Below are 26142 nucleotides of genomic sequence, written 5' to 3'. Positions count from 1 at the left end.
CTTCTTTTACATTTCAAAATAAAAATACATAAAAATTATAAACACCACAAGTTTTTATTGGGAACATGGAAAAGGGCTTTTAATCCTAGGAATACTGCATTTTAAATGATGATGGGAGAGGCTATCCCAAAATTTCCCTAGTTTAAATATCCTTTCTTTTTCCTCATATCTGTTACCTATCAACTAAATTATCACCCACAATCAAGCAATAGATTTAAATTCCATACAATTCCAACAGTCATCTCTAAAGTTAAATCTAATGCTTTTGAGAGGATGGTCATATTAACATCTGCATAGTACTGGCTAGACATTACCTTAACATTTGCAAGTGTCAGAAAATCATACGATTAGTCTACAGGGATATCTACCATTCCATCGAATGATTTTTCAATGATGCAAACTTTGCAAAGATGTCTGATTTAAGATACAGAGATATTAAATGATCCTCACCAAGCACTTAACTTTAAATATGGCTGCTCAAAAGATAAAGAGGAAAGGTAATAATCATACCACTACTCATAAGCTTCGGGTGTGAAAAATGTAAAGAAACCCAGAATGAACTCTTGAATAAATGAATAGTAAGAGCTACTACTCAAAACATTAATCTACACCTGCTTAACTGCTTTTTTCAACAAGAACTCAGACTTCAAATAGTCTCATATTTTCTTTGTACTATGTACATAGTTTCCTTATAACACAGATGCCCTAATAAAGTATACATGGCCAGAATATTTTTGTCTGCACAATTTCTCTTGCAGCATCAAGTGACATCTCCTGATTTCTTTATAATCTAAAAATAAATATCATTTTCCATTTATAAAGCATTTAAAATTGCATGGTGTGTCTCATGTCTAGATTTAGAGTGAAAATCAAAATTTACTTTTTAATTCACTTATTATTCAAGACTGCATACCATTAAAATTCTCAATCAATTCATTAGAACATTCTCAATCAATTCATTGATAAAAACTGACTTCAGAGCATGAATCCCAAAAGTTCTTTTTTGCTGTGTGATACATACCTGATATCAAAATGAGACACACCAGTCTTTGCTTGTTGCTGTATGCTCATTGCTTTATCATAAGTTAAAACCAGTTTTAACTTATGAATCTGAATGTTGATTAAGAAATAAAACAGCTGATCAAAGACTTTAGACCACAAATATGAGAGTTCAGTTCTGAGAAAAATTAGGAACAAAACGCTTTAATGGCAAAATCAAAATAAAAATGAAGATATTAAGAAGGAACTTAATACTGTTATCATTCAAGAATGTGCGAGCAGAGCTAATCTAAGGTAGTATGGTCACTTAAACAGAATGGAAAAGCAAGCAAAACAGATGTTTGATGTCAAGTTGGTAGGAAAAAAAGACCCACAAGAAGACCAAAACATAGGTGGATTGATGAAATCAGAAATGTCCTATAGGAGAGATATGACAACATTGGAGTGCTGAAAAATGAAATACGATTTAGAATTTGATCAACCATTATAATATTTTCTTTTGTAAAATAACCAAATTAAACAACAGAAATCTATCAATTGAACTCTTTAACATTTTTCTTAAATTGATTCACATTTCTAGTATATTCTAATATATGTATATATATATCCTGAATATCTCATTATCAATACAGTCCATAAGACTTTCTTCTTTCTTGTCTCTTCCCCATGTGAATTTGTACAATCTTTATGCTGAAACATGGTGTCAGTGATGACTGACATGTCCTGAATAGGAATCCAGAACATGTTTACCATTATTATTAGCCCTGCCTGTTGATTTAAAAAATTCTTCCATTTCTTTATTTCTCCACTTCATTCCTCCTTCTGTGTGATCACTAAGTTTTATTATCCAATTTCTGATTTTGAAATATGTCCACATGCCTACTTGAAACTGCCTGCCAATCAAGAAGTTTATCTTTGTGTTTAATGCTGAATGATATCACTACTCATTCCTTTTTCTGATCACTATTGCCTGAATATATAACATTATATATTTATTATTTAGCAGAATCTCACCTGTATCACTCTTCATCTAAGTAACATCAATTATATCCAGTTCAGGATGTTTGTTTTCTATTGATACTTCTTATGTGATGGTGGTGCCTATCTTGAATTCTGCTAATTTTGTTTCATTAGCCAACTTTCATTTTTTTTGCCTTGGTTCCCATATGAAAATAGCAGGTGGAAGGGAAATAACAGGGCAATGCCTCAGCTGGCATGACATTTCATTTTGTTGTATCATAATTTGTTTCTATTTAAGATAATACATAATACAATTCAGTTGGAAAAGGTTCCTAACTGCCAGCTCATCATTGTTCAGTATTCAGTGGATACCTACTAATGAAAAACCAGTAGTTATTCACTTCTGTGGATAACTACTTCTAAACTGCAGCCAGGATTTGGGAATTTAGGTTAAAACAGTGTTTCCCAATGTGGGGCAATACGAATATTTTGGGGAGCAATTAGGAAATGTTGCATTCGTCACCTCATCACCGATATAGTCAAAACATCACCATTGTTGGCGATAAATTATCGATGTTGCAACCCTGGGTTTCCAAGAAAAAAAAAAGCTGGCAACACTAGTACAGCAGTGAACATAAATACTTGGTGGCATAAGCGTATTAAGGTTAGATCATAACATCTGTCACTTCTGAAAAGTAAATGGTGCCAATTTAACTTTGTGCAGTTTTCATTGTAGAAACAACAAGGTAAGCTTGTTTACTTTTTTTTTTTTAATGCATGTTTCTTATTCTAGCAGGCATTTTTTTGGTAACATTTTTACATGTTGTTAGTTTTCTGGTTACCCAAAAGTTGCGCTACTATCAATTTAAGCAAAATGAACACCTTTATCACAATTGTATAGGTTCGTTTGACAGTTGAAAACATAATCTCTCATATTTCGTTGTTTCTCTTTCTCAAAACAGTTCTGGAGAAAGCTGACAAAGGAATGCCACTGAGCAATAACTGTTAGCAAAAGAATAGATGAGATGGCTAAAGATGCGGAAACACAACTTCCTGAAAAGTTTAGCTCAAGGAAATTCTCAATATAGATGGATGAATCAACTGTAAGAGACAGTGAGGCTGTATTGATGGCCTATGTAAGATATATTGACAATGCTGAATTTACTGAAGAGATGTTGTTCTGTGAAGCATTGAAAACCACCACTACTACGACTGATATATACAATAAACTCAAAAATTCAAAAAACCAAAAAATCAAAAAAGATGAAGCTCAAATATCAGTGAAAAATATTACATTTTGTGCTACATGTGGTGCTCCTGTTATGATGGACAAGAAATGTGGCTGTTTAAAATTAATGAAGGATGACAATCCTGAAATGTTGCTTGTGCATTGTTATTCATAGAAAAAATTTAGTTTCCAAAAAAACTTTCACTCATTCTAAATGAGATATTGAATTCAATTATAAAATGTATCAACACTATCAAAGCTAATGCCAAATGTGAGCATCTCTTAACAATTTTAAGAGGATAAAACTGCTGACCATGTAAGATTATTGCTTCACACCGAGGTGAGATGGTTGTCACAGGGGAATTGCCTGAGAAGATTCATGGAACTATTTGATATTCTTAGTGAATTTTTGAATGATAAACTTGAAATGAAACTCCTACAAACAGCTGATGGTCAAGCATTTGTGAGTTATTTGACAGATATCTTTGAAAAGCTGAATATGTTAAATAAGCAACTGCAAGGAGCAAATAAGACATTTGTTGATGCAAAAGCTAAGATATTTGGCTTCACTGAATTTCTGCAATTATGTCAAAAGAATGTTTTAGCCAAAAAATTTGACCAATTTTATTGGCTAAATAAGTGTGAGGTAACTGATGCTGCTGTACTTGTTACTGCAGTCACCTGAGCAAAATGGCATGCGATTCAAATGACAGATTTGCTGATTTAAAAGAAATTGATTTTCCATCTTGGGTAACTCAGCCAATGCTAGTGGACTTAACTGTTATAGCCATGCAGTATCAAGAACTCCCAGAAATGCAAAATGATGAGTCTATTAGAACATAAAAGGAACAATGGCATGGCTTTGTGGTGAGAAAGAAACAAAATACCCAAATTCAACTAGTTTTGCAAGAAAATTACTGTTGCCTTTCCCTGTCATTCATCATATTTAGTTCAATGTGGCTTTAGTGCTGCAAATGACTTGTTACTGAAAAAAAGAAATCGTCTGGATATCACAAACTGTGGGGATTTGAGATTGAAGACTAAATTAGTACCTCAAATAAAATCTCTTTGCAGCAGACATGAAGCTTTTATTTTATGTTTTATAATATACAAAGTGTAATATAAATTTTATATTCATTGAAGAAAGTCAAATTAAAAAGTTTTACCTATGTTTCCTTTTTTATTTGAAGCACCTATTTATATTATACTTTTTCAGAACTTGGTTGAGTATTATTTTAGAGGGGGGGGGGGCATCAAAACTTTGAGGTATTGAGGTGGGGCATGATCCAAAAAAAGGTTGGGAACTAGTGGGTTAAAAGATCCAGTCAGTTCTCTCCTCCTTGAGGGCTATGTAAAGCTTTCTCCCAATTATAGCTTTGACTATAAATGAATTCTGTGGATAACTATTTCTAAACTGCAGCCAGCCTTCTGTTTCTTTGGTAATAGCATTTTTTTTTTAACATCTGAGATGCTTTTGTATGCTTTTGTGTGTTATAAAGTATCTTGATTTTTCCGACATACAAAATGCACAGAAAAATAACTCAAAAACTAACAATTTAATACTTACGCTAAGGGAAATATCACATAGTTAGCAAAAGGAAGTATTGCTATTAGAAGAACAGGTGCAACTTTCCTCATTTCCTTTGGAGTCTAGAATATCAATCAAATATCATAAATTCAACATATATCCTTATATAGTCCATATATATAAAATTTAAAACTTTAAATTTTATATATATCGGAGTGTTATATTATGAGTGTTATTATTATTATTATTAAGAGAGATCTCCAGGGAATCAGAGACTCATCAAGGGAGGCCACATACTACACATACCAGCTATCATACTTATTCTTGAATTCATTCACACTGCTTGCACTCAACATCCAATGGAAATCCATTCCAATCACGCACCACCCTCTGAGAAAAAAATCTAGCTGTCACACCCTTCTTGGCGGCCTTCATTCTCAGCTTCCAAGGATGCCCTCTTGTCCTTTCACCACCCCCCATAAATTGAAATCCTGTATGACTCTTTCAGAAATTTGTAGGTCTCAACCATATCACCCCTCTTTCTCCTGTCTGCAGTTTACAAATTCTCAATCTGTCTTCATAATCAGTATTCCACAATCCTGATATCATTTTTAACATTCTCCTTTGTACTCTCTCTCCAATACATCAGAATCACAATGGAAACCAGGAGACCAGACCTGCACACTATAGTCCAAGTGAGGTGTTATCAATGCCTTGTGAAGAGGCAAAATAACATCCTTATCTTTACATGTGAACATTCATTTCAGCATTGCAATTATCTTTTGAGTTGTATTTGCAATCTTTGCCACAAGGCCCCTAAATTTCAACTTCCTATCTATTAACACTCTAAGATCCCTAGCCTCATCAGTTTCTTCTAGCCTAATCCCACCAATATAATACGACATTGAATATCTAATCATGCCGAAGTGAATGACTTGACATTTACTTTATAAACTGAAAAATTATGATGCATTTATCTAAGCAAAAATTAATACAATGAAGCCTCTGTGTGTGTGTGGGGGGGGGGGGGGGGCTTAAGAGTCAAAGTTGTAACTGAGAGGAGACCTCCACATAGCCTTCAGAAAACAGAACAGGGCTTCTGACTTACTGAAGATCTCTGATTGATGATAATCCTCACCTCATTCATTCAGTAACTACCTGGATACTGAATGAATGAGGATGGGCTGGAAATTTGCGATTTAGCCTACCAAAAAGTATTCTTATTGGCTTAAACCACAATGTAAAATGATGGTAACAACATGACAGAATTTCATGCCGGTTAGGGCATCACCCAGTTAAACAAGACCCCCATTGTTTTTGCCAGGGAACAAGGTCAAACAGCTAAAAGTCAGCTACTGGAACAAATCCTAAAACACACCCCAATTCACCATCACCAGAGTTCAAGATCGGTAATATCAACATAAGAAGCTTGAATGGCAAAGAAATGGAGCTAGCTGAGGAATTCGATAAAGTACCAGATCAGTATAATATGGGTAACTGAAACAAAAAAGAAAAAAATTGGTGAGATCTTTCTAAGCAATAAATACAAAATGTTATATTCAGGCAATAACCGTCAGGGAAAAGAAGAAGTAGCTATAGTATTCAACCCTAAATACAAGGATAATCTTGAATGGCAGGTAGAGTGATCTGGGCAAATATCAAAATGAGGAACTGGACAATGAGACTTATTTGTGCCTATGGTCCCACAGAAGTTTCTACTAAGGTAGAAGTGGAAGAAGTTTTTGATGCTTTAGAAAAAGCAACTGACACAATGAAAAAGGAAAAGTTGGTCTTTGTTGGGGATCTAAATAGCAGAGTAGGAAATGATTGTCAGACATACAAAAATATTTTGGGAAAATTTTGAGAAAAGCGCAAAGCTAATAATAATGGCAAATACCTGTTGGATTTCTGCTCAGGACATGGACTGGTTATTACTAACACAATGTTCCAACATAAAAATTTGCATAAATTCACATAAGATGCAAGGAATAAGAAAGTCTCATTGACTATGTTATTGTTGATAGTGATGTTTTCTCATGGTGCAGGCACAAGAGTGTACAGAGATTTGAGTAAGATAAAATTGAATTTCATATTGTAAAGAATAACATGTAAGAAAGTTTTAAAGTAAATAAAAGTTGAGCAGCTCTCAGATGTGAACTGTAGACTAAAATACACAAACGTTATTGAATAAAAAAATGAAAGAGTTTGAGAAGAGGAACCAACCCTTGGAGATTCAGTGGCAAGCCCTGAAGAAAACATTGATTGATTCAGCCAGAGAGGCATGTGGTGAGATTGTCTGAAAGGATAGAAAAATCAGAACTCCAATGTGGACACAGGAAGTTAAAGAGGCAGTGAAGGAAAAGAAGAAAGCATATCAAAATTTTCTGGCCAATAAGTCAGCTTGCGCACTTAGAGAATACAGAGACAAATGTAATAAAGCTAAACACTGTGTAAAACTAGCTAAACAAAAGTCATGAGAAGACTTTGGTAAGAACATAAAAAATAAATATCAGGAAGGTGGCAAGATATTCTAGAGACTGTTGAAAAAGCTCAGGAATAGAGGAAATAGTGCTGTAAAAGGAATTAGAGATGATAAAGGTGACATGAGAATCGGATAAAAAGATATCCTTGAAATATGGAGTAATTACTCCGAAAAATTGCTAAACGAAACAAGCAGTGATGAAAGCACAGTGGTAAGAAAACACTGACCAGGCATGCAGTCAGGAATACATATCCATACTTGAAGTAGAAAAATCGATCAAAAGCCTGAAATGTGGAAAGGCAGCAGGAGTAGATGATATTCAACCAGAAATGCTCAAGTATGGAGGTACTGCATAGTTCAGAAGGCCTGGACAGAGGGACGAATTCCTGATGATTAGAGTAGAGCTCTCATAGTACCCATATATAAAAAAAGGTAAATAAAACTGAATGTGAGAGTTACAGAGGTATTTTCCTACTTTCTGGTAAGATTTATTGCAAGTATACTTGAGAAAAGATTGGAGAAGGATTGTGGAATTGAAGCTTGGTGAAGAGCATGCTGGATTCAGTCTAAATAAGAGGCTGTCAGGATCAGATTTTCACTTTATGACAAATAGTTGAGAAATCATGAAAATATAACAAAGATATGTATTTAAGTTTTATAGATCTGGAGAACACATATGACAAGGTGTCAAGATAAAAGCTATTCAAAACGCTAAAATTATATGATGTCAATGGGGCATTATATCAAGCAATGCTTAGTCTTTATTTGAGTGTAAGTCAGCAGTTAAAATTGAAGGAAGTACAAGAAGATGGTTTAATGTTAAATCTGGAGTCACATAAGGATGTACATTATCCCCTCTATTATTATCTATATGGATCACGTAATGAAGGCAAGTGGTGTTAAACCTGATATCAAAATTGGAGATGTTAATCTTAGCTCTTTACTTTATGCAGATGATGTTATACTTTTAAATAAATCTGGTAAAAGTCTGCAAAATTCTCCGACTTAATTGAATAACTGTTATAATAGATTTGGTATGAAAGTAAGCAATAACAAAAGAAAGACAAATGAAAATAGGCAGATGCATTGAAAATATCAACTGCATTGTGATTGGAGAACCTATAGGACAAGTAAAATATTTTACCTCATTCAGCTAGCTAGGCATAGTTTTTAGTGAAGATGGTAAATTAAATATGGAAATAGACAACAGAATCAACAAATCTAGTATGATAGGAAGTAAATTTAATAAATTTATATGGAATAAGAGAGAAATTTGTCAAAACACTAAATTAGCTGTGTACGAGACAGTATTCAAACTAATTTTAACTTATGGATCTGAGAGCTGGGTTAGAAATAAAACACTAGACACCACAGATATGAGGGGCATGAACAGATGGCATCAGTGATAATATTATATTAAAAAAGAGGATATTAGGAAAGAACTTGACATTGTTAGCATCATAACCCTTGACCACCTCCTATGCACTATCAACATCTCTCCTCTCTAAATTCTTATGCCATGGCACTGTTGAAAGCTGACTCCGTAGCTTGTCATAATCATTTGCTTTGTAATTCAACATTTTTTTTGTATAATAACACTTTTGGAGTATCCATACCACAGTAAAAATGAAATTTATTATGTAGCTATTTTGTCTTACTTTTCATAAGACATCATCAGTTTAAACAGCAAACAACACTAAGGAATTGAATAAAGAAATAGTAGAGAGCATCTGTTAAATTGGAAGGACTCTATATATACAGATGCATGTTCATGCATCTTATATACCGTATTTTCCGGTGTATAAGACGCACTCAAGAAATTTAATACAATTTTCAGGAAAAAACCTAAAACCTAACACACAATATCTCAACACGTCAACTCAATACTGATAAACATCGGTAACTGATTACTCGGATAAGATATTATGAAACTTGAATAGGGACTCCCCGTTCTTAGCCAATGACGCGTTAGAAGTCACGTGAAGGTCACGCATCAATTTGATTGCACCATTAACCGCCTACAAAGATCTTGGAATATAAAAGGGAGTGCGCATGACTTTGAAAAGAGGAAACAATCTTTACCTTCATTATATAACACATACCCCATCTTTTTAAGATGAATTTTTAAGGCAAAAAAGTGCGTCTTATACACCGGAAAATACGGTATATAGAGGGATTTATTTATTTATTTTTTTTAACTTCCCAGCAAAAGCAAGATGGATCTATTTCCACTTCTGTTTACTGAAAACAAACTTTTTCAGCTCATTATATCCACAATACCTCAGCCCACCATCCATCTCAAAAATATGGCATAATAAAATCCCTAGTATTAAGAGTGCACCAGATTTATTCCTCTGAAGAATTTCATCATCATAATGCTAATTACAGATATAGACCATATTGGTTTGTTCCAGTCTTGTTATCCATATAATATCCTTTTCTGAGGTCTACCGGCCTTCTCTTTCTGATTGGTTTATATTTTATTATTTATTTAGGATATCGGGTGTTGGCCATTTGGTTTACATGTTCAATCCATTTTTGTTTATAATTGTTTAGTTTTATTTGTATTGATTTTGTTGTAAGTTTCTAGTTCTTTTAAAATATCTTTGGTTCTTTTTTGGTATAATAATGTGTATTTAACAGTTCTTCTCATAAATCTCATTTCACTTGTTTTTATTCTTTGTTTATTGCCCAAATTTCGAATAATAATGAATAATCCATATAATAATGTGAGCACTGCTAAAGTATCGTATATTTTCAAGCGTGTTTCTTTTTGTACTATATTTGGATTGAGTGTTCTATTTATCAGGCCTATAATCTGTAAAAATTTTGAAGTGCTTAATTTTATGTCTTTTTTCTCCTTCATATGATATTTCACATCCAAGATAACTGAAAGTAATTATCTGTTCTATTATTTTATTATTAACTATTTTACTTCTAACTGGAGTTTGTCACAAAATGCCATTGTTTTCGTTTTATAAAAGTCCTAAATGAATTTAATAAATTCTTGCAGAAAAGCTTAGATATTGTTTATACATTCTTACTAAATAGCTTAAGGAAATTACAATGTACAATAGAATATACATTAAAATAAATTTTAATACACTTCCAATATTTTGGCAACGTCACGTTGCCATTATCACAGGAACTTAAATACAAAACACGTGCATGCAAGCACAACACACACAGTAAATGAGGAACGAAGCAGGAGGCTATTCTTTCTCCTAAAAGTCCTGATGGTGCCCCCCCCCCCACCCCTAACGGGCAATGTTAGTATTCTTGGCTGATTGGGCTGAAGGTCTTCTGATGTAGGTTTCCCAAATTTGGGGCAGTCTCATGCAACCAAATTTGTTGAGGTTTGGATTGTTTCTTAGTTGGGGGGGGGGGGGGGTGGGGGGGGGGGGGGGTGGGGGGGGGGGGGGGTGGGGGGGGGGGGGGGTGGGGGGGGGGGGGGGTGGGGGGGGGGGGGGGTGGGGGGGGGGGGGGGTGGGGGGGGGGGGGGGTGGGGGGGGGGGGGGGTGGGGGGGGGGGGGGGTGGGGGGGGGGGGGGGTGGGGGGGGGGGGGGGTGGGGGGGGGGGGGGGTGGGGGGGGGGGGGGGTGGGGGGGGGGGGGGGTGGGGGGGGGGGGGGGTGGGGGGGGGGGGGGGTGGGGGGGGGGGGGGGTGGGGGGGGGGGGGGGTGGGGGGGGGGGGGGGTGGGGGGGGGGGGGGGTGGGGGGGGGGGGGGGTGGGGGGGGGGGGGGGTGGGGGGGGGGGGGGGTGGGGGGGGGGGGGGGTGGGGGGGGGGGGGGGTGGGGGGGGGGGGGGGTGGGGGGGGGGGGGGGTGGGGGGGGGGGGGGGTGGGGGGGGGGGGGGGTGGGGGGGGGGGGGGGTGGGAAATTTTTTATGAGAGAGGACTTGAAAGTATTGTTAAAGGTAGCGAAAGAAAAGAGTGACAGAGTTAGAATGGTGAGTCTGTTACTGCGGTATGACAGAGAGGAGGTTAGAAGGAGGGCCATAATCGCAAATGATATTATGCGCAGGTTATGCGGACGGTGTGGTGTGGAATTTATGGACATGTGGAATGAGTTTGATGGGCGAAAGGACTTATACAAGATGGATGGACTGCATTTGAATGGACTTGGTGTGCGGAACCAGGGAAACTAGAACTACCAAGGAGGGGGGAAGTGGATATCCAGACATCATTGAGACAGTTGAGTGTAAAAATGTATATAATGTACCTGAGCCAGCAATAAGGACAAAAAATGGGAATGGGATATTTAGAATAACGCATCAAGATAGGGGTGGGACAAAGGTAACACTGCAATTCATGTATACTAATGCCAGGAGTATTAGGAACAAGAAGGAAGAATTTTTGGCCTTGATTGGCTCTTCCTGGCCACAGGTTATTGGCATTAGTGAAACATGGCTGACGGAAGATGATATAGTTAGTGGGATAGAATGTGTAGGTTATAGTATGTTTAGGAGGGACAGAGAGAATAAAATTGGGGGAGGGGTGTTATTGATGATAGCTGATGAACTGCAGCCAAGGAGAATTGAAGTATTGCAGGATAGTGAAAGGAGCTCATTTGAGGCTATTTGGTGTGAGATTGATACTGGCAGAATAAAATATACAGTTGGGTGCTGCTATAGACCAGGTGATGGAATAGATGGTGGAGATGGTATGCATAAACAAATTGATGAAATGAGTGGAAGGAGGGTAATTATTATGGGGGATTTCAACTATGGTAACATTGATTGGAAGGAGGAGAGGACACATGTGAGGAAGGAAATGGATTTTATTCAATTATTAAGGGATAACTATCTGAAACAGCATGTAATTGAAAATACTAGGGGTGTGAGACTTGACCTGGTAATAGTATCTGAGAATTTGACTGTAATGAATATGACCATGTTGCCACCTATTGGTGAGAGTGATCATAAGGTCTTGACCTGGGAGGTGGCTAAAGGTGTGAAATTTGTGATTAAGACAGGGTATATGTGGAATTACCGTGCTGGCAAGTATGACAAGCTTAGGAGATTGCTTGGATCAGTGCCATGGCATGTACAACTGCAAGGGCTGGACGTCGATAGAGCATGGGAAGTGATCAAAGAGCATTTACAAGAGGTTATGGCTGATTGTATACCTAAGGTCCGAATAGTGAAACAAGTAGGGGTTAAATGGATGAATAACACCATTAAGCTTGAGCTGCAAAAAAAAGAAACAACTATGGAGGGAATTTAAAGAAAGGGGTGACCTGCAGGCACACGAACGGTAACAAGTGTGGTAAAAACAGCAAAAGCCGATTATGAAAGGAAACTAGCTATGCAAGCAAAAGAGAATCCCAAACAGTTCTTTCAATATGCTGCAAGCAAGAAAAAAACTGTACATGGCAAAATGATTTTAAGGAATGACGATGGTAAAGAGTTCACTGAACCAGTCGATATAGTGGAGTTACTGAGCGCGCACTTTGCAAAAGTATATCATCCAGGTGGTGACGTTGAAAAAATGAAGGAACCATTAGTTTATATGGGAATTGTGATGAATGAAGTGGAGGTGAATAGTCTATTACAGAACCTTAATGTGAATACATCTGTGGGATTGGATGGTATACCGGCACGGGTCTTGCATGAAGCGGCTAATGAATTATCAGTGCCCTTGACCATGTTGTTTAATCTGAGTCTCAGGTCTGGCTTAGTCCCGAAGGCGTGGAAAGAGGGGAAAATAGTTCCACTGCATAAAGGAGGATCCAAGATTATGGTTGCAAATTACCGACCGATCAGCATATCAGGAGTCGTTGTCAAGTTCTTGGAGAAAGTAGTCAAGGGAAAAATACAGGAATGGATTGATGAAAATGAGATACTGTACAGAGGACAGCATGGCTTTGTGAAGGGTAGATCATGCCTCAGTAACTTGCTCAAGTTTTATAACAGGGTGACGGCTGAACTGGATAAGGGAAATGGGTTTACAGTGATACTGCAAGGCAAAGGCGTTTGACAGGATACCACATGGAATTCTAATCCGTAAACTACAACATATGGGAATGGATATAGGGTTGGTGAGATGGATAGCTGGGTGGTTGATGGAGAGATATCAAAGAGTAGTTTATTCAGGAGTAGAGTCCAAAAAACGGCCTGTGACTAGTGGTGTGCCACAAGGTTCTGTTCTTGGACCACTGCTGTTTAATCTGTTCATTAACGATATAGGGAATGGTCTAAGTGGGACAGTTCATTTGTTCGCTGATGATGCAAAGTTGGGTAGGGCGATAGTGAATGCAGAAGATGTCAAAGTCTTGCAAGATGACTTAGATAGATTGGAGTTCTGGACTAAGGAGAATGGATGTCAATTTAATGTGACAAAATGTAAGGTTATGCATTTCGGAGTGAAAAGATTAGCAGCAGTATACCACATTGGTGGAACTGTACTCCAAGAGATTGATGAGGCCAGGGACTTGGGAGTGTTGGTGGATAGGGAGATGAAGTTTAGGGGGCACATTGCGAAAGTAGCTAAATCAGCTCATCAACTCACTTGGTTGTTGAAAAATACCTTGACGAGCAGAGAAAAACAAGTTATTGTACCTCTGTACCGAGCCCTGATAAGACCTCATCTCGACTACTGTGCCCAGATTTGGTCACCTCGGTTCCTTCTTGATGGGGAGGAGGTTGAGAGGATCCAGAGGCGAGTGACTAAGATGATAGCAGGTCTATGGAATGCACCATATGAGAACAGGTTGAAGATTTGTGGGTTGCAGAAACTAGTTGATAGGCGAAAAAGGGGAGATATGATTGAGACATTCAAATTGCTAAAAGGATTCTATAGGATTAATTCAGATGATATTTTTGAGATCAGGACTGGTGGTGGGAGAACTAGGGGACACCCATGGAAGCTGGGCAAGAGCGTGGTTAGCAGGGGTGTTAGAGCTGGGTTCTTTACTTTTAGAGTGGTAAATGAGTGGAATAAGCTGCCAGAGTCTGTTGTGGGTGCTATGACAGTGAGCGAGTTCAAGGCAAGGTATGATAGATACTGTGAGAATGTTGAACAGCTGTGTGAACATGATGTTTAGGGCCTCCCTCGATGAGTCTAAGGACTCCTGGAGTAGCCCGTGGTAATAATAATAATAATAATAACTACGGTGATACACAAAAAGAGGAAATTCAAAATGTGCATAATTTGGTTAAAATTATAAATCTACATGTTGAAATTTCACAAACAGATATCATGGAATCAATTACAGGTAGAACCCAAAAGTGAATTCGAAATCAAATCAAATGCCGAAATTATAAATATGACGCTACAGAATGAATTAGAAGATGATTATGACGATAAAGAACTCGAAAAAAAAAAAAAGTAAAACATCAAGAGGCAGTTGACAGTTTTAATGTGTGTATAGAATGGGCTAAGCAGAATGATACACCATTCCACAAAATTTTATTGCTAATGCAGCTCCAAGAAGACACATTTGAAAAGTTTAGCTTCCAAGAAGCAAAAGAAAATCAGTGACTTTTTTACAAAGAAATAAAAAACTTTTTTTGTGTGTTATTTTGTGAAACTTTTTTTGTGTTGTGTACAAGGAAGTGAACTATGCAATTTTATTAAATCAGAATCCTCAACAATACAGGTACATACAAACTAAATTTTTTTCTAAAATAAACTTGTGTACTGAATTATTTTTTAAGTTTTACATTACAGCATAGTAGCTTTTTTTTCTATCAGATATTTCATTTATTTATAGTAAATAAATTGAATTGATATACCATTAGAATCTCATTATTTTTGTCTTAAAAGCTAGTTATTGTTGTCTCTTTGGGGAAAAATTTGCCAATCCCAACTTTTTGCTAATCCGAACGAGCACAGTATTTATTAGTTCGGATTAGTGAGATACCACTGTAATTTCGTTAAGCTATTTAGTAAGAAAGAATTTAATAAATCTAAATTTCTGAAGAATTTCTAAATAGATATAATCCACGAATAACTCAAAAAATAATTAACCACTGTCCTACACATAGTGGTGTAGCTAGAGCTTTTGCCGCCCTCTCAATACACCAAAAATACTACAAAAAGTCAAACGTATAGGGAAATAAATTTAAACACTATGTTTATTTTTGAAGTAAAACTTTAATTTCAACATTCTAAAATGCTATTTTTCTTGCTTTTCTGTTAGCAAAATCAATAATATTGGCGAAGTCTATTGTATAGTAATGCAGGCAATTCTTAATCAATTTTATTTAGAAAAACTCCTCTCACAACTAGCAACACTTACAGCAATTGTGAAGAAAATTCACAGTATTATAATATTTGGAACTGAGTTCTCCAGACTGTATTTTAGAATTAACAGCAAAAGTTCAAAAAGGTTCAAAGTGCTGCCTGGGGTGGACCCCCCCCCTCCTAGCTACGCCTCTGCCTACACAGCAACCCAGACAAGAAGAGGCCCACAGGACTCCTATACCATGTATTAACCTCCCTACTGGCGAGGTGGATGAAATAATGAGACCAAATTGCACATCTTATCCATGTTATTCAATGGATGTTATAGAATCGTATCCAGATTTAGCTTGACGTCTATAGACGTCATGGTCAGCTGGGAGGTTAAAAGCATCTCTGAATGTGTGGTAAAAATTATGAAAAAACATCAACTCATCACTACCTATAAACCCATCAACCAAATTCATAACCCACTAACTTTTCTAAAAAACTCTCACCACTGATGCTACCTGGCATATATCAAGTACCATGTTCATGCAACTTGTCTTACTATAGATAAACAGGAAGATCTGTAAATAAACATAACTCTGAACAACAACAAAACCACATTTAACTTATCAAATATCACAAATTTGGCCTTGCATAACATGGAATTGAAAACACTAGCCGCAGATCCAATGGAAAAATACCAAGCTGCTGCATAGATCCATATAAAAACATGAACGTTCATACAAAGAAAGTACCTAATTGACCTAACCCCAATCATAATGAATGCCTCACTGTTCGAAAAGTGTGGGAAATTTGTAATCCTGTATATTTTATTTTAACTAATCTATTTTAATTATTCTCACCCCAATAGTTTTAACCCATGAACACGCAACTGTATTCGAGAGGGATTCCAATTTAATACATGCTCTCTACTATTTCTTTATTCAATTCCTTAGTGTTGTTCACTGTTTGAACTGATGTTATCTTACGATATGTAATACAAAATAGCTACATAATAAATTTAATTTTACTGTGGTATGGATACTTGACAAGTGTCATTATACAAGAAAATGTTTAAATACAAAGCAAGTGATTGTGATTATTACAGTTATTATTGCCAACCTCCAGAATAAGCAGGATTCAGAAAAAACTACAGCACTACTGATCACATATATGTAATAAGACAGGGGGGGGATGAAAATACAAAAGAATACCTAACACTCAGATCTGACATTTATTGATTTTGAAAAGGCATTTGATTCAATTTCAATGATAGCTATTTCAAAAAAGAAATCAAGGAATTGAAGAAACTTACATTGATATATTTAAGTCATATATATAAAAATTCAACTGCACCTATAAAATCAGGAAGAAATATGAAATTTCCTATTAAAAAAAAAAGAGTTAAACTGAAATATACCATTTACCTAAATTATTTATAGCAACCATAGAAGAAATTTTTAAAAATCTGGATTGGAAAAAGAGGAATTATAGTAAAAGGGAAGGAACTACATCATCTATGAATTGATGATTAAACTATTCTTATAAGAAACTGAAGAAAAACTTCAACAAATAACACTGGCCAACAAAAAAATTTTTTTTCTTCTGCTGATTATGATCTGACACTTGTTTTTTACTAATTTGGGTGCGCTGATTTTAAATATCAAACCCATTTTTCTCTATCACGTCAGGGTTTTCCTCTATGGCATTTTCTTTTTGCTAATTTGTAAGTTTTTGATAGTTTTAAGGAGGCAGTACTATTTAGAGGATCAAAAAAATCGATATTTTAATATTATTTTCTGAAAGTATGTACTTTTAAAAATCTGTTCCTAACTTTTTATCAAGAAATTCGAAAAATTCCTGAAGATATAGCCTATTATTCAAAGCGGTGTGCAGATCAGAATCGGAGCGCTCACCGCTCTCGCTTGTTAGTAAACGAATAAATGCGTAAGAACCTGCAACAGCATGTACTGGCGCTTTGAATGCGAGAGAGGCCGATAACCGACCTAATACATTTAGGCGATGACAACTGCCTAAAACAAATGAATGCTATATGCGTCATAGCGGACAAAGAATGATCGAAATCAGTCAATCATTAATCGATCGTGAAAGTATGATGAGCGCTTATAACGTTTCAATAAAGTCTCTGGTTTTTTTTGTCTTATTAATTGCATGTTAGTCGGCAGTGAAGAAAATACATCATGTCTACTACTCGAAATTGTCAATAGTGTAGATTCCTTCTGCTACATTTGTGGCAGCTTTACTGTTCCCAGTCAAAGGACAAATATCACTGATTTCGTTAAGAAAGTGTACTTTGCATACTTTGACATAAAACTTGCAGATCAGGACAATTCATGGGCTCCAAATAAAGTGTGCAAGTCATTTGCAGAAAATTTACGACAGTGGAGCAAGGAAAAACGCCAAAAATTAGCTTTTGGCATTCCAATGATTTGGCATGAACCGAAAAATCACTTAGATGATTGCTATTTTTGTTTAGTTCAGACTTCTGGTTATAATAAGAAGAATAAGAAAAAAATTGTGTATCCAAATCTCGACTCAGCAATTCAGCCAGTTGCTCATTCCAATGAAATAGCCGTGCCAATTTATAAAGGACTTCCTTTACTTGAGAACAAGCATGATCGGGATATGCCAGATGTTCTTGAGGAGCAAGACCCGATGTTGATTTAGACAATGAAAATTTAATTTCTAGTTCTGGACTGCAACGTTTTACTCAAGCGGAATTGAATGACTTAGTAAGAGATTTGGGCCTATCAAAGAAATCATCGGAATTGTTAGCTTCAAGATTAAATGAAAAAAACTTACTGGAGCAAGATACGAAGATAACTTTTTATCGTAGCAGGGAAAGTAATCTTGTACAATATTTTAAAACGAGTGTGGGTTGGTTTACTGTAACAATGTGTCAGGTTTACTAACTGAAATGAGTGTTGTACAATGTCATCCAAATGAGTGGCGTTTATTTATCGACAGTTCAAGCAGAAGTCTCAAGTGTGTCTTACTACACAATGGGAATGTATATGGATCAATTCCAATTGGCTATTCAGTCCACTTAAAGGAAACATATGAGGACATTAAAAAGGTTCTGAAGTTATTAAAATATACAGACCATAACTGGATCATCTGTGTGGATTTTAAAATTGTGAACTTTTTACTTGGCTTTCAAAGAGGATATACAAAGTTTCCATGTTTTCTATGCTTCTGGGATAGTCAAGCTAGAAACCAACACTGGAGTCAGAAACATTGGCCTCTTAGAATATCCTTAAATGTTGGAGAACAGAATGTTATAAATCAACCTTTAATCGACAGAGAAAAAAATCATTTTTCCACCTCTACACATCAAACTAGGTCTTATGAAGCAGTATGTTAAAGTTTTAGATTTACAAGGTGACTGTTTCCAATACATATGGGAAAAATTTCCACGACTTAGTTATGAAAAGATTAAAGCCGGTGTATTTGATGGACTGCAAATTAGAACTTTAATGAGAGACCCAAATTTCATCAACTATGAACGAAATTGAGAAAGAGGCCTGGACTTCATTTACGATGGTTGCGAATAATTTTCTTGGAAACAAAAAAGCGTGCAATTACAAAGATCTAGTGGAAACAATGCTTGAAAATTTCCAGCGCCTAGGTTGCAACATGAGCATAAAGCTTCATTTCCTATACAGTCATCTTGATAGATTTCCCGAGAATTTAGGTGCTGTAAGTGATGAACAAGGCAAAAGATTTCATTAAGACTTAAAAACTATGGAAGATCGGTACCAAGGAAGATGGGATTCTCACATGATGGCCGACTACTGTTGGAGTATTCAAAGGGATTGCCAAAACAGAACACACAGCAGAAATTGCTACAAACAAAAATTTATTCCCTGAAACTCATGTTTCAGGGAATAAGTAAAATTGTTATTTTTTTATAAATATTCCTGTAATTTTTAATGAACATTGTTAAGTAGTTATGTATCTAATTATCAGCCTCTCTCGCATTCAAAGCGCCAGCACATGCCGTTGCAGGTTCTTACGCATTTATTCGTTTACTAACAAGCGAGAGCGGTGAGCGCTCCGATTCTGATCTGCGCACCACTTTGAATAATAAGCTATATCTTCGGGAATTTTTCAAATTTCTTGATAAAAAGTTAGGAACAGATTTTTAAAAGTACATATTTTCAGAAAATAATATTAAAAAATCGATTTTTTTGATCCTCTAAATAGTACTGCCTCCTTAAAACTATCAAAAAATTACAAATTAGCAAAAAGAAAATGCCATAGAGGAAAAACTTGACGTGATAGAGAAAAATGGGTTTGATATTTGAAATCAGCGCACCCAAATTAGTAAAAAACAAGTCTCATATAAAAGTCAGCAAAAATTGTGTTGGACAGTGTAATCAATGAATTGAATGCAGAAAGTAAAAAGAAAGGACTATATATAAACAAAGACAAAACAAAAATAATGCATGATAAATACATTGCCAAAGAGCCAGTACAAATAGAACACTAGGAGATTGATATAATAACCTCTTATGTTTACCTAGGACAAAAGATCGAGAGAAAGAGAGAGAGCAGCTGTGAAGAAGAAATTATATGAGAATTCAACTTATCAGATAGCCTTTGTAAAACACTGTGAAGCACTCAAAGAAAACATCCTAATCTGCCTAAAAAGAAAAATATTCGACAGTTGTATACTTCCAGTCATGACATATCAAAGTGAAACATGGACTGAAAAATTGATCAACAAGTTGAGGATTACTCAGAAGAAAATGGAAAGATCATCATTCAGTATTACCATTCTGGATATAAAGTGCAATACTTGAGTCAGAGCTCAGACTAGAGTGAGAGACATTATAGGCCATTAAAAGATCCAAATTGCAATAGGCAGATCCTGTTGCAAGAAGTAACATTCAAAAATGGACAAAAGTTGATATCAGAATGGTATCACAGAGACAGAAAAAGAGCTACAAGAAGACCAAAGAAATGGTAAGAGGATGAAATTAAAGAGATGGCTGGAACTCAGTGGTATAGAAAAGTGCAAGATAGGATTGAATGGAGGATTTTAGGGGATGCTTTCATCTAGCCATAGACAGAAAATGGCTGATGAAGCATAAGAATGTATACTATACTGTGTTGAAAATTATGTTATTGACATTACCATATTTTCACTGTGCAATCTTCTGTTGAGGAGAATGTGCTCTACACTTTGGAACACACCTTAAATGTATTAAGCTCAATAGTCTATTACAGTATGTTGGAGATTTAATGGAATATTTACAGCACTAGGAAAGGATTAAACACTAATTTTAATGCTTCCAATATTTCATCTCAGTCATCACTGAGACATCTTCAGGGATTACAAACTCTTGTAACACACAGTAAATACAACACAACACTAAGTGAAACACGTGGGTGACTCGTATCTTCAGGACTTGTACCACCTTACCCCAGTCCTGAAGATACTTTCAGGCACAAACTTTGTTGCTCACACTTGGATAAAGGATTAAACTAAATTTATTATAGTCTAACCAAGTGAAAAATAAACTTTCAACATATTTCTCTAAATCCAGAGTAATTTAATAAAAAGGTGGCACACCGTTTGGCAACTCCTATAGGTAGAGATGAACTTGCTAATGCTTCTGCCTGGTATCTTCACTCGGGCCTGGCTCCTACTGAAGAGACCTCAATAAAGGTTGAAACTAGTCTGGGTAGTGGCCCTTCCTTTAATATATAACATTATACATATCTGCAAGGAGATGTGTTTTGCATTATGGGAGATACTGAGATAGGAGTGATGTTAGCTTGCTCCACCTTTGCAACGAGTTGTCCGGTGTTGGACCACCTTACTCCAGTCCTGAAGATACTTTCAGGCGCAAACTTTGTTTGCTCACACTTGGATAAAGGATTAAACTAAATTTATTATAGTCTAACCAAGTGAAAAATAAACTTTCAACATCTTTTCAAAGTTTTCCATGGATTAACAGTGCACAGAAAGTATGAAATAAATAGTGCCCACTTCCTTGTTAAAATATAATTAAGATTACTATCTAAATGGCTACAAATAACAAGAACAGAAAGAAATTTTTTTTTATAAAACTAGTTTATTAAATGACAAATATACAATGATTTATATGAACAAAGAATTAACCAATATTTAGATAAAATGAAATGAAGAAATAGAAAGGCTTAATATAAAAACGATACTAAATACAGCAGCAAATGAAAGTTTAGGAAAGAGCAAAAAAATTCAATAAAATGAAAAAAAAAACTGAAGATATGGGATGACTCTATGAAAGAAAGAATTAAAATGAAAAAAAGAAGCATATCATAAATGGTTAAGCAGTAAAAGATTAGAAGATGAAAGAGTATACCTAATAACAATATTAACAAACTGACATAAAAATTGGAGATGTTAATCTCAGCTCTTTATTCCTAAATAAATCCTCCTAAATAAATCCAGAACAAGTTTGCAAGATTTTTACTAAATTGAATAACTGTTGTAATAAAAGTTTGCATTTTGAAAACACCAACTGCATCCTGAATGGAGAACCTATAAAACAAGTAAAATATTTCAGCTATTTAGGCACAATTTTTAGTGAAGAGCAAATTAAATTTGGAAATAGACAGCACAAGTAGCAAAGCTGGTATGATAAGAAGTCAACTGAATAAATTTGACTAATCTCTCTTTTATTCCATATAAGAGAGAGAGATTAGTCAAAACATTAAATAAGCTGTATACAAGACAGTGTTCAAACTAATTTTAATTTACAGATCTCAGAGCTGAGTTAGAAATAAAACTCTCGATCACAGACCACAGATATGAGTCCTGAGAAAGATTAAGGGACTGAACAGATGTCTTCAATGGCAGTATCATATTAAAAATGAGGGTATTAGGATAGAACTTGATTGTTAGGCATTCAGGAATGTGTTAGCAGAGCTAATCTCAGGTGGTATGGCCACTTTAAATAGAATGGAAGAGATTATCTAAACAAGTGTTCTTGCCACCAGAGGAAGACTAAGATGTAGGTAATACAGTAAAAAGTGCCTTAGAAGACAGAAATATAAGATCTGATAATATTCAAATATTGACAGATAGCAGGCTAATCTCAAGGAAAATTGTTGATAGAAAGTTAGTAATGATGCAACTTTTCATGTAGTACTATCATAAAGCTCCTGCACCTGCCCTACCCTAATAAGTATATGTCAGGAATTTGATGATAATGAATAAACAACAGAGTTCTAATAGTGAACGCTGGAGTGGAGTACTCCACTCCTAACCATCTGACTGTTAGAAAAGTCCACTAAACACTACCTCCTCTTAACACTCATTTCCTGTACTTCCTGGATAGTGATGTGTATTTAGTGAAATATGTGAGTCAATATCCATTTGGCACATTTTAATGCGCAGGAATATATATGAAACACTCTCAAAGGCTTTATTGAAATTCAAATAAATCACATTCTAGTTATGGACTATTTCTTCTGACCCCATTCACGAAAAGCAAGCAGATTTATTATAATCCATCAACTTTCCTTAATGAAATCATGCTGTACCTTGCTCAATAAGTGACCCTTATGAACGCTATGCTAGATATGATTTGTAATTATTTTTTCCATTGCTTTTTCTGTAACACTAATAAGACTATCTGCAATTCTCTCTCATCTATGTGATGAACCATGCTTTATGAACTCAAATGGCCATTGCAAATTTCTGATTAGAAGGCACCATTCCCTCAGCAATTAATTAAAGATGGTCAAAAGTATACTGATTAAAACATACCAGAAAATATTTTTCCAGTTCCTTCCTTGTCAGATCCCCTACAGATTTACTGAACATCAGTTCCTGTGATATTCTCAAATATTCTCTGATATCACGATATAATTCAACGATTCCTGATAAAGGAAACAAGTTATTATAATATAATTATTATATAATTCTACAGGTATAAGAAATGCATTATTACCTAAATGAAATGTACTGCAAAAATATGTTAAATACACAAGTTTCCATTAAAAATGTAAAATGGCGAAGATGTATACAAGGCCAGATTTGTATAGATTTCTAAATATGCCAAATTCAAGTGTTACTGTTTTAAACAAATATATTATATTTAAGACTTCAAATTTTCACACACACACATACACAGAGTCCTAGTTCCTAAAGAAACTGAGTGATGTAACCACATTATTTCTTTTTTGTCTGAAAGTAATGCAATTATGTAACACTAATTTTGCATGTGATAGTTTTTGCACATCGGTGCTCATGCAATAAAAAAAAAGTTATTGATTTTATTTTGCAAATTTAATGCTTGATTTTATTTTTGGTTACTGGAAATTTAATTAATTTAAAACACACACAATTGTGTCATTAGAGAGTAAAAAAGTTTAATTCTTGATACTCTAATATACATCAGATGAAATTTAAAGGAACAAACTGATTATTTTGCAGAAAATTGCTCAGTTTTAAAAGTGAATATGGTACTTTGAAGAGAGAACATTTGGTTGCTGAATTATCATCTATAATGAAATGACAACAAAATCATAATATATATAAAATTATTACACCTGGGTATTCCAACTGGCTGTAGCATGATGTTACAAATTATCATTATAGGCAAACAGAATAATTGTTTGTAACAAATTTCAAAATCTAAATATATACAAAATGATTACATCATCTGCTGAATTGGCAAAACCAAATGCACCCAGTATGTTTGGTATCTCAGTTCATATGCACAAAGAAGAAATGGTTTCTTCTCACTTCATTGCCTGATATATAGTGGCAAGTTAGCAGTGATAAAGTGAGAGAATGGAAGCCTTATAGTAACAGAACTTAAATTCATGTTGAAGCAAAATTAAACATATCAAACAGCAATTCTGTTTATTTTCTATAGCTGTTAATGATAAGGAACTGAGAAATATTATTTGAGATCAGAAGTATGCAATCAGTAGAGCTCAACAAATATGCTTGTCCACTCACCCATAAGTAGCTACAGAATGGACAAAACTGAATATTTTTATTTGATAAAAATATAACTTTTTAAACATTTTTATTAATTTAAAAATTACAGATGCTGTTAAATCTAGCATGAAGAGATTTCATTGTGAAAAATCTCATTCAGAATTTAACAAGCATCAATCACTGAGAGAAAGACTTGTATATAAATGGAGATGTTAATTGCTTGAAAATTTTTTAAATAAACACTTTTAATATTGGACTGTTCTATGTAAGATAATATTACCTGTTCTTGTAAATTTAACAATGGAAGAAAAATTGATGAGAATTATGTTAGTATGTAAAGGTGAGTTCAAAGTTCGTAAATGAGACATTCGGATTAGTAATATGCCCCATGGCAGTCACGTACGTATGGAGTAAGTTGCGTACAGGAGTTTCCTGGGAGATGCGAGGAGAAGGACCGGAACCGCATGCAAAGAAGTAGTACTAAGCGGAAAGGTATGATGCTGTAGGAGTGCCACTCAAGGTACGATATAAAAAGCTTGAAACCACTAGCTTGCGCTCTCTCTCTCTCGTAGGCTCTTACTCTCAATGCTCTTCAGTTTGGTTGCTTCTCTCTCAACTTTGGCGTAGGTCACTCGAGGGACCCAGCTCGAGTTATTCCCCGAGATGAATAGGTGAGAGTGGTCAACAGAACGATGTCTAGATGCAGTTACACAGCCAAGTGTGGGCATTTCGTCGGTAAAGCAGGAAAATCAACGCAAGCTGACCGTCATGCTAGACCATGTGGACCAACGTAAGCAGAGCTGTTCTCGTCTACATCGGAGAGGATAATTCATGATTGCGAGTTCCAGGCCGGCCCATCGGAAAGATAACTGTAAGGAAGAAGAATGAGCTGTGGAAAGAATTGTAAGGATTGAGAGATAGACCCGACGAAGTCCGAAGGTCCTGGTAACGTACGAATCTTTTATTTTCCTTTGTGTGTATCAATGTGCAAGAAATATTAGTGAGACCTATATAAGATATGAAACAGGACTTTAGGGCTTAGTCTGATAGCAGAATGTTTTATCTCTGAGAGTGAATTCTGATATAGTGTGGTGATAATTTGTATATAGAATGTTATAGTTTAGTAATGCTTGAAGTTTGATAAGTTAAACATTGAGAGAAATTGTAGATCCGATTGTTAGAAATCAGTGAATTGATTTATAATTAATATTGTCTCGTGGTAGAATTCAACTAGGAATACTGAAGTATTGTGTAGTTAAGTCTGTTAACTTAGGAGAAAGTTTTACTTTAGTCATATGACAAGTCTTGTAAATTTGTATTGTGATAGTTTGATGAATAAACCCTTTTTCTTTTATCTAACAAATTGCCTGATGTATGAATCCAATGCACCATTCATCAAGTAGAACCTGAGCGAAAGTAATTAACTGGGGAAGACCATAACTGCAACGAGAGTTTAAAATAAGGGATTTAGCTAACTTGGGAACTGTTATTATATAAATTGTATAACAGTGTGTTACTCTGGGAGTTCACTCCTTGATTAAGAAGCTTTTTCTGATCTAAGGGTTCTGGATGGCGCTGCATTAACAAACAAATTTTCCAGAACCCAACGAGGAGACAACTCCAGATTTTCAATAAAGGAATTGGCTCTATCCAGGGGCAGTTTCTTTGTTTATCGAATTTGCACACATGAGCAATCTAAGTGACGGCCACAGAATTGATTGGTAGTTTGAGTATCGAAAGGGCATATAAAGAGGAAACCAGAGAATAATGTCCCCTACCTAAATAATGCTTAATAAATCATAATAAAATAA

At 35.6% G+C, this 26142-nt stretch overlaps 1 protein-coding gene across 1 annotated transcript in view; it reads right to left on the bottom strand.

The window, feature by feature from the left end:
• The window catches only part of LOC150109478 (LETM1 domain-containing protein 1), an 86675-nt gene that overhangs the window by 46505 nt on the left and 14028 nt on the right, over positions 1-26142 (bottom strand). The window contains exons 3-4 of the mRNA XM_090402443.1: positions 23150-23262; positions 4755-4837 (exon numbers count right to left, since the gene is read on the bottom strand). Of these exons, the coding sequence (XP_090258569.1) occupies positions 4755-4837; positions 23150-23262 (196 nt within the window). The remainder of the gene's footprint in view (positions 1-4754; positions 4838-23149; positions 23263-26142) is intronic.

The sequence above is a fragment of the Typopeltis vanoorti genome, chromosome 2 (genome assembly GCF_054136105.1).
Source record: "Typopeltis vanoorti isolate ZY-2024b chromosome 2, IOZ_Tvanoo_1.0, whole genome shotgun sequence".
NCBI classification, from domain to species: domain Eukaryota; kingdom Metazoa; phylum Arthropoda; class Arachnida; order Uropygi; family Thelyphonidae; genus Typopeltis; species Typopeltis vanoorti.
This window is presented reverse-complemented; position numbering and strand designations above follow the sequence as displayed.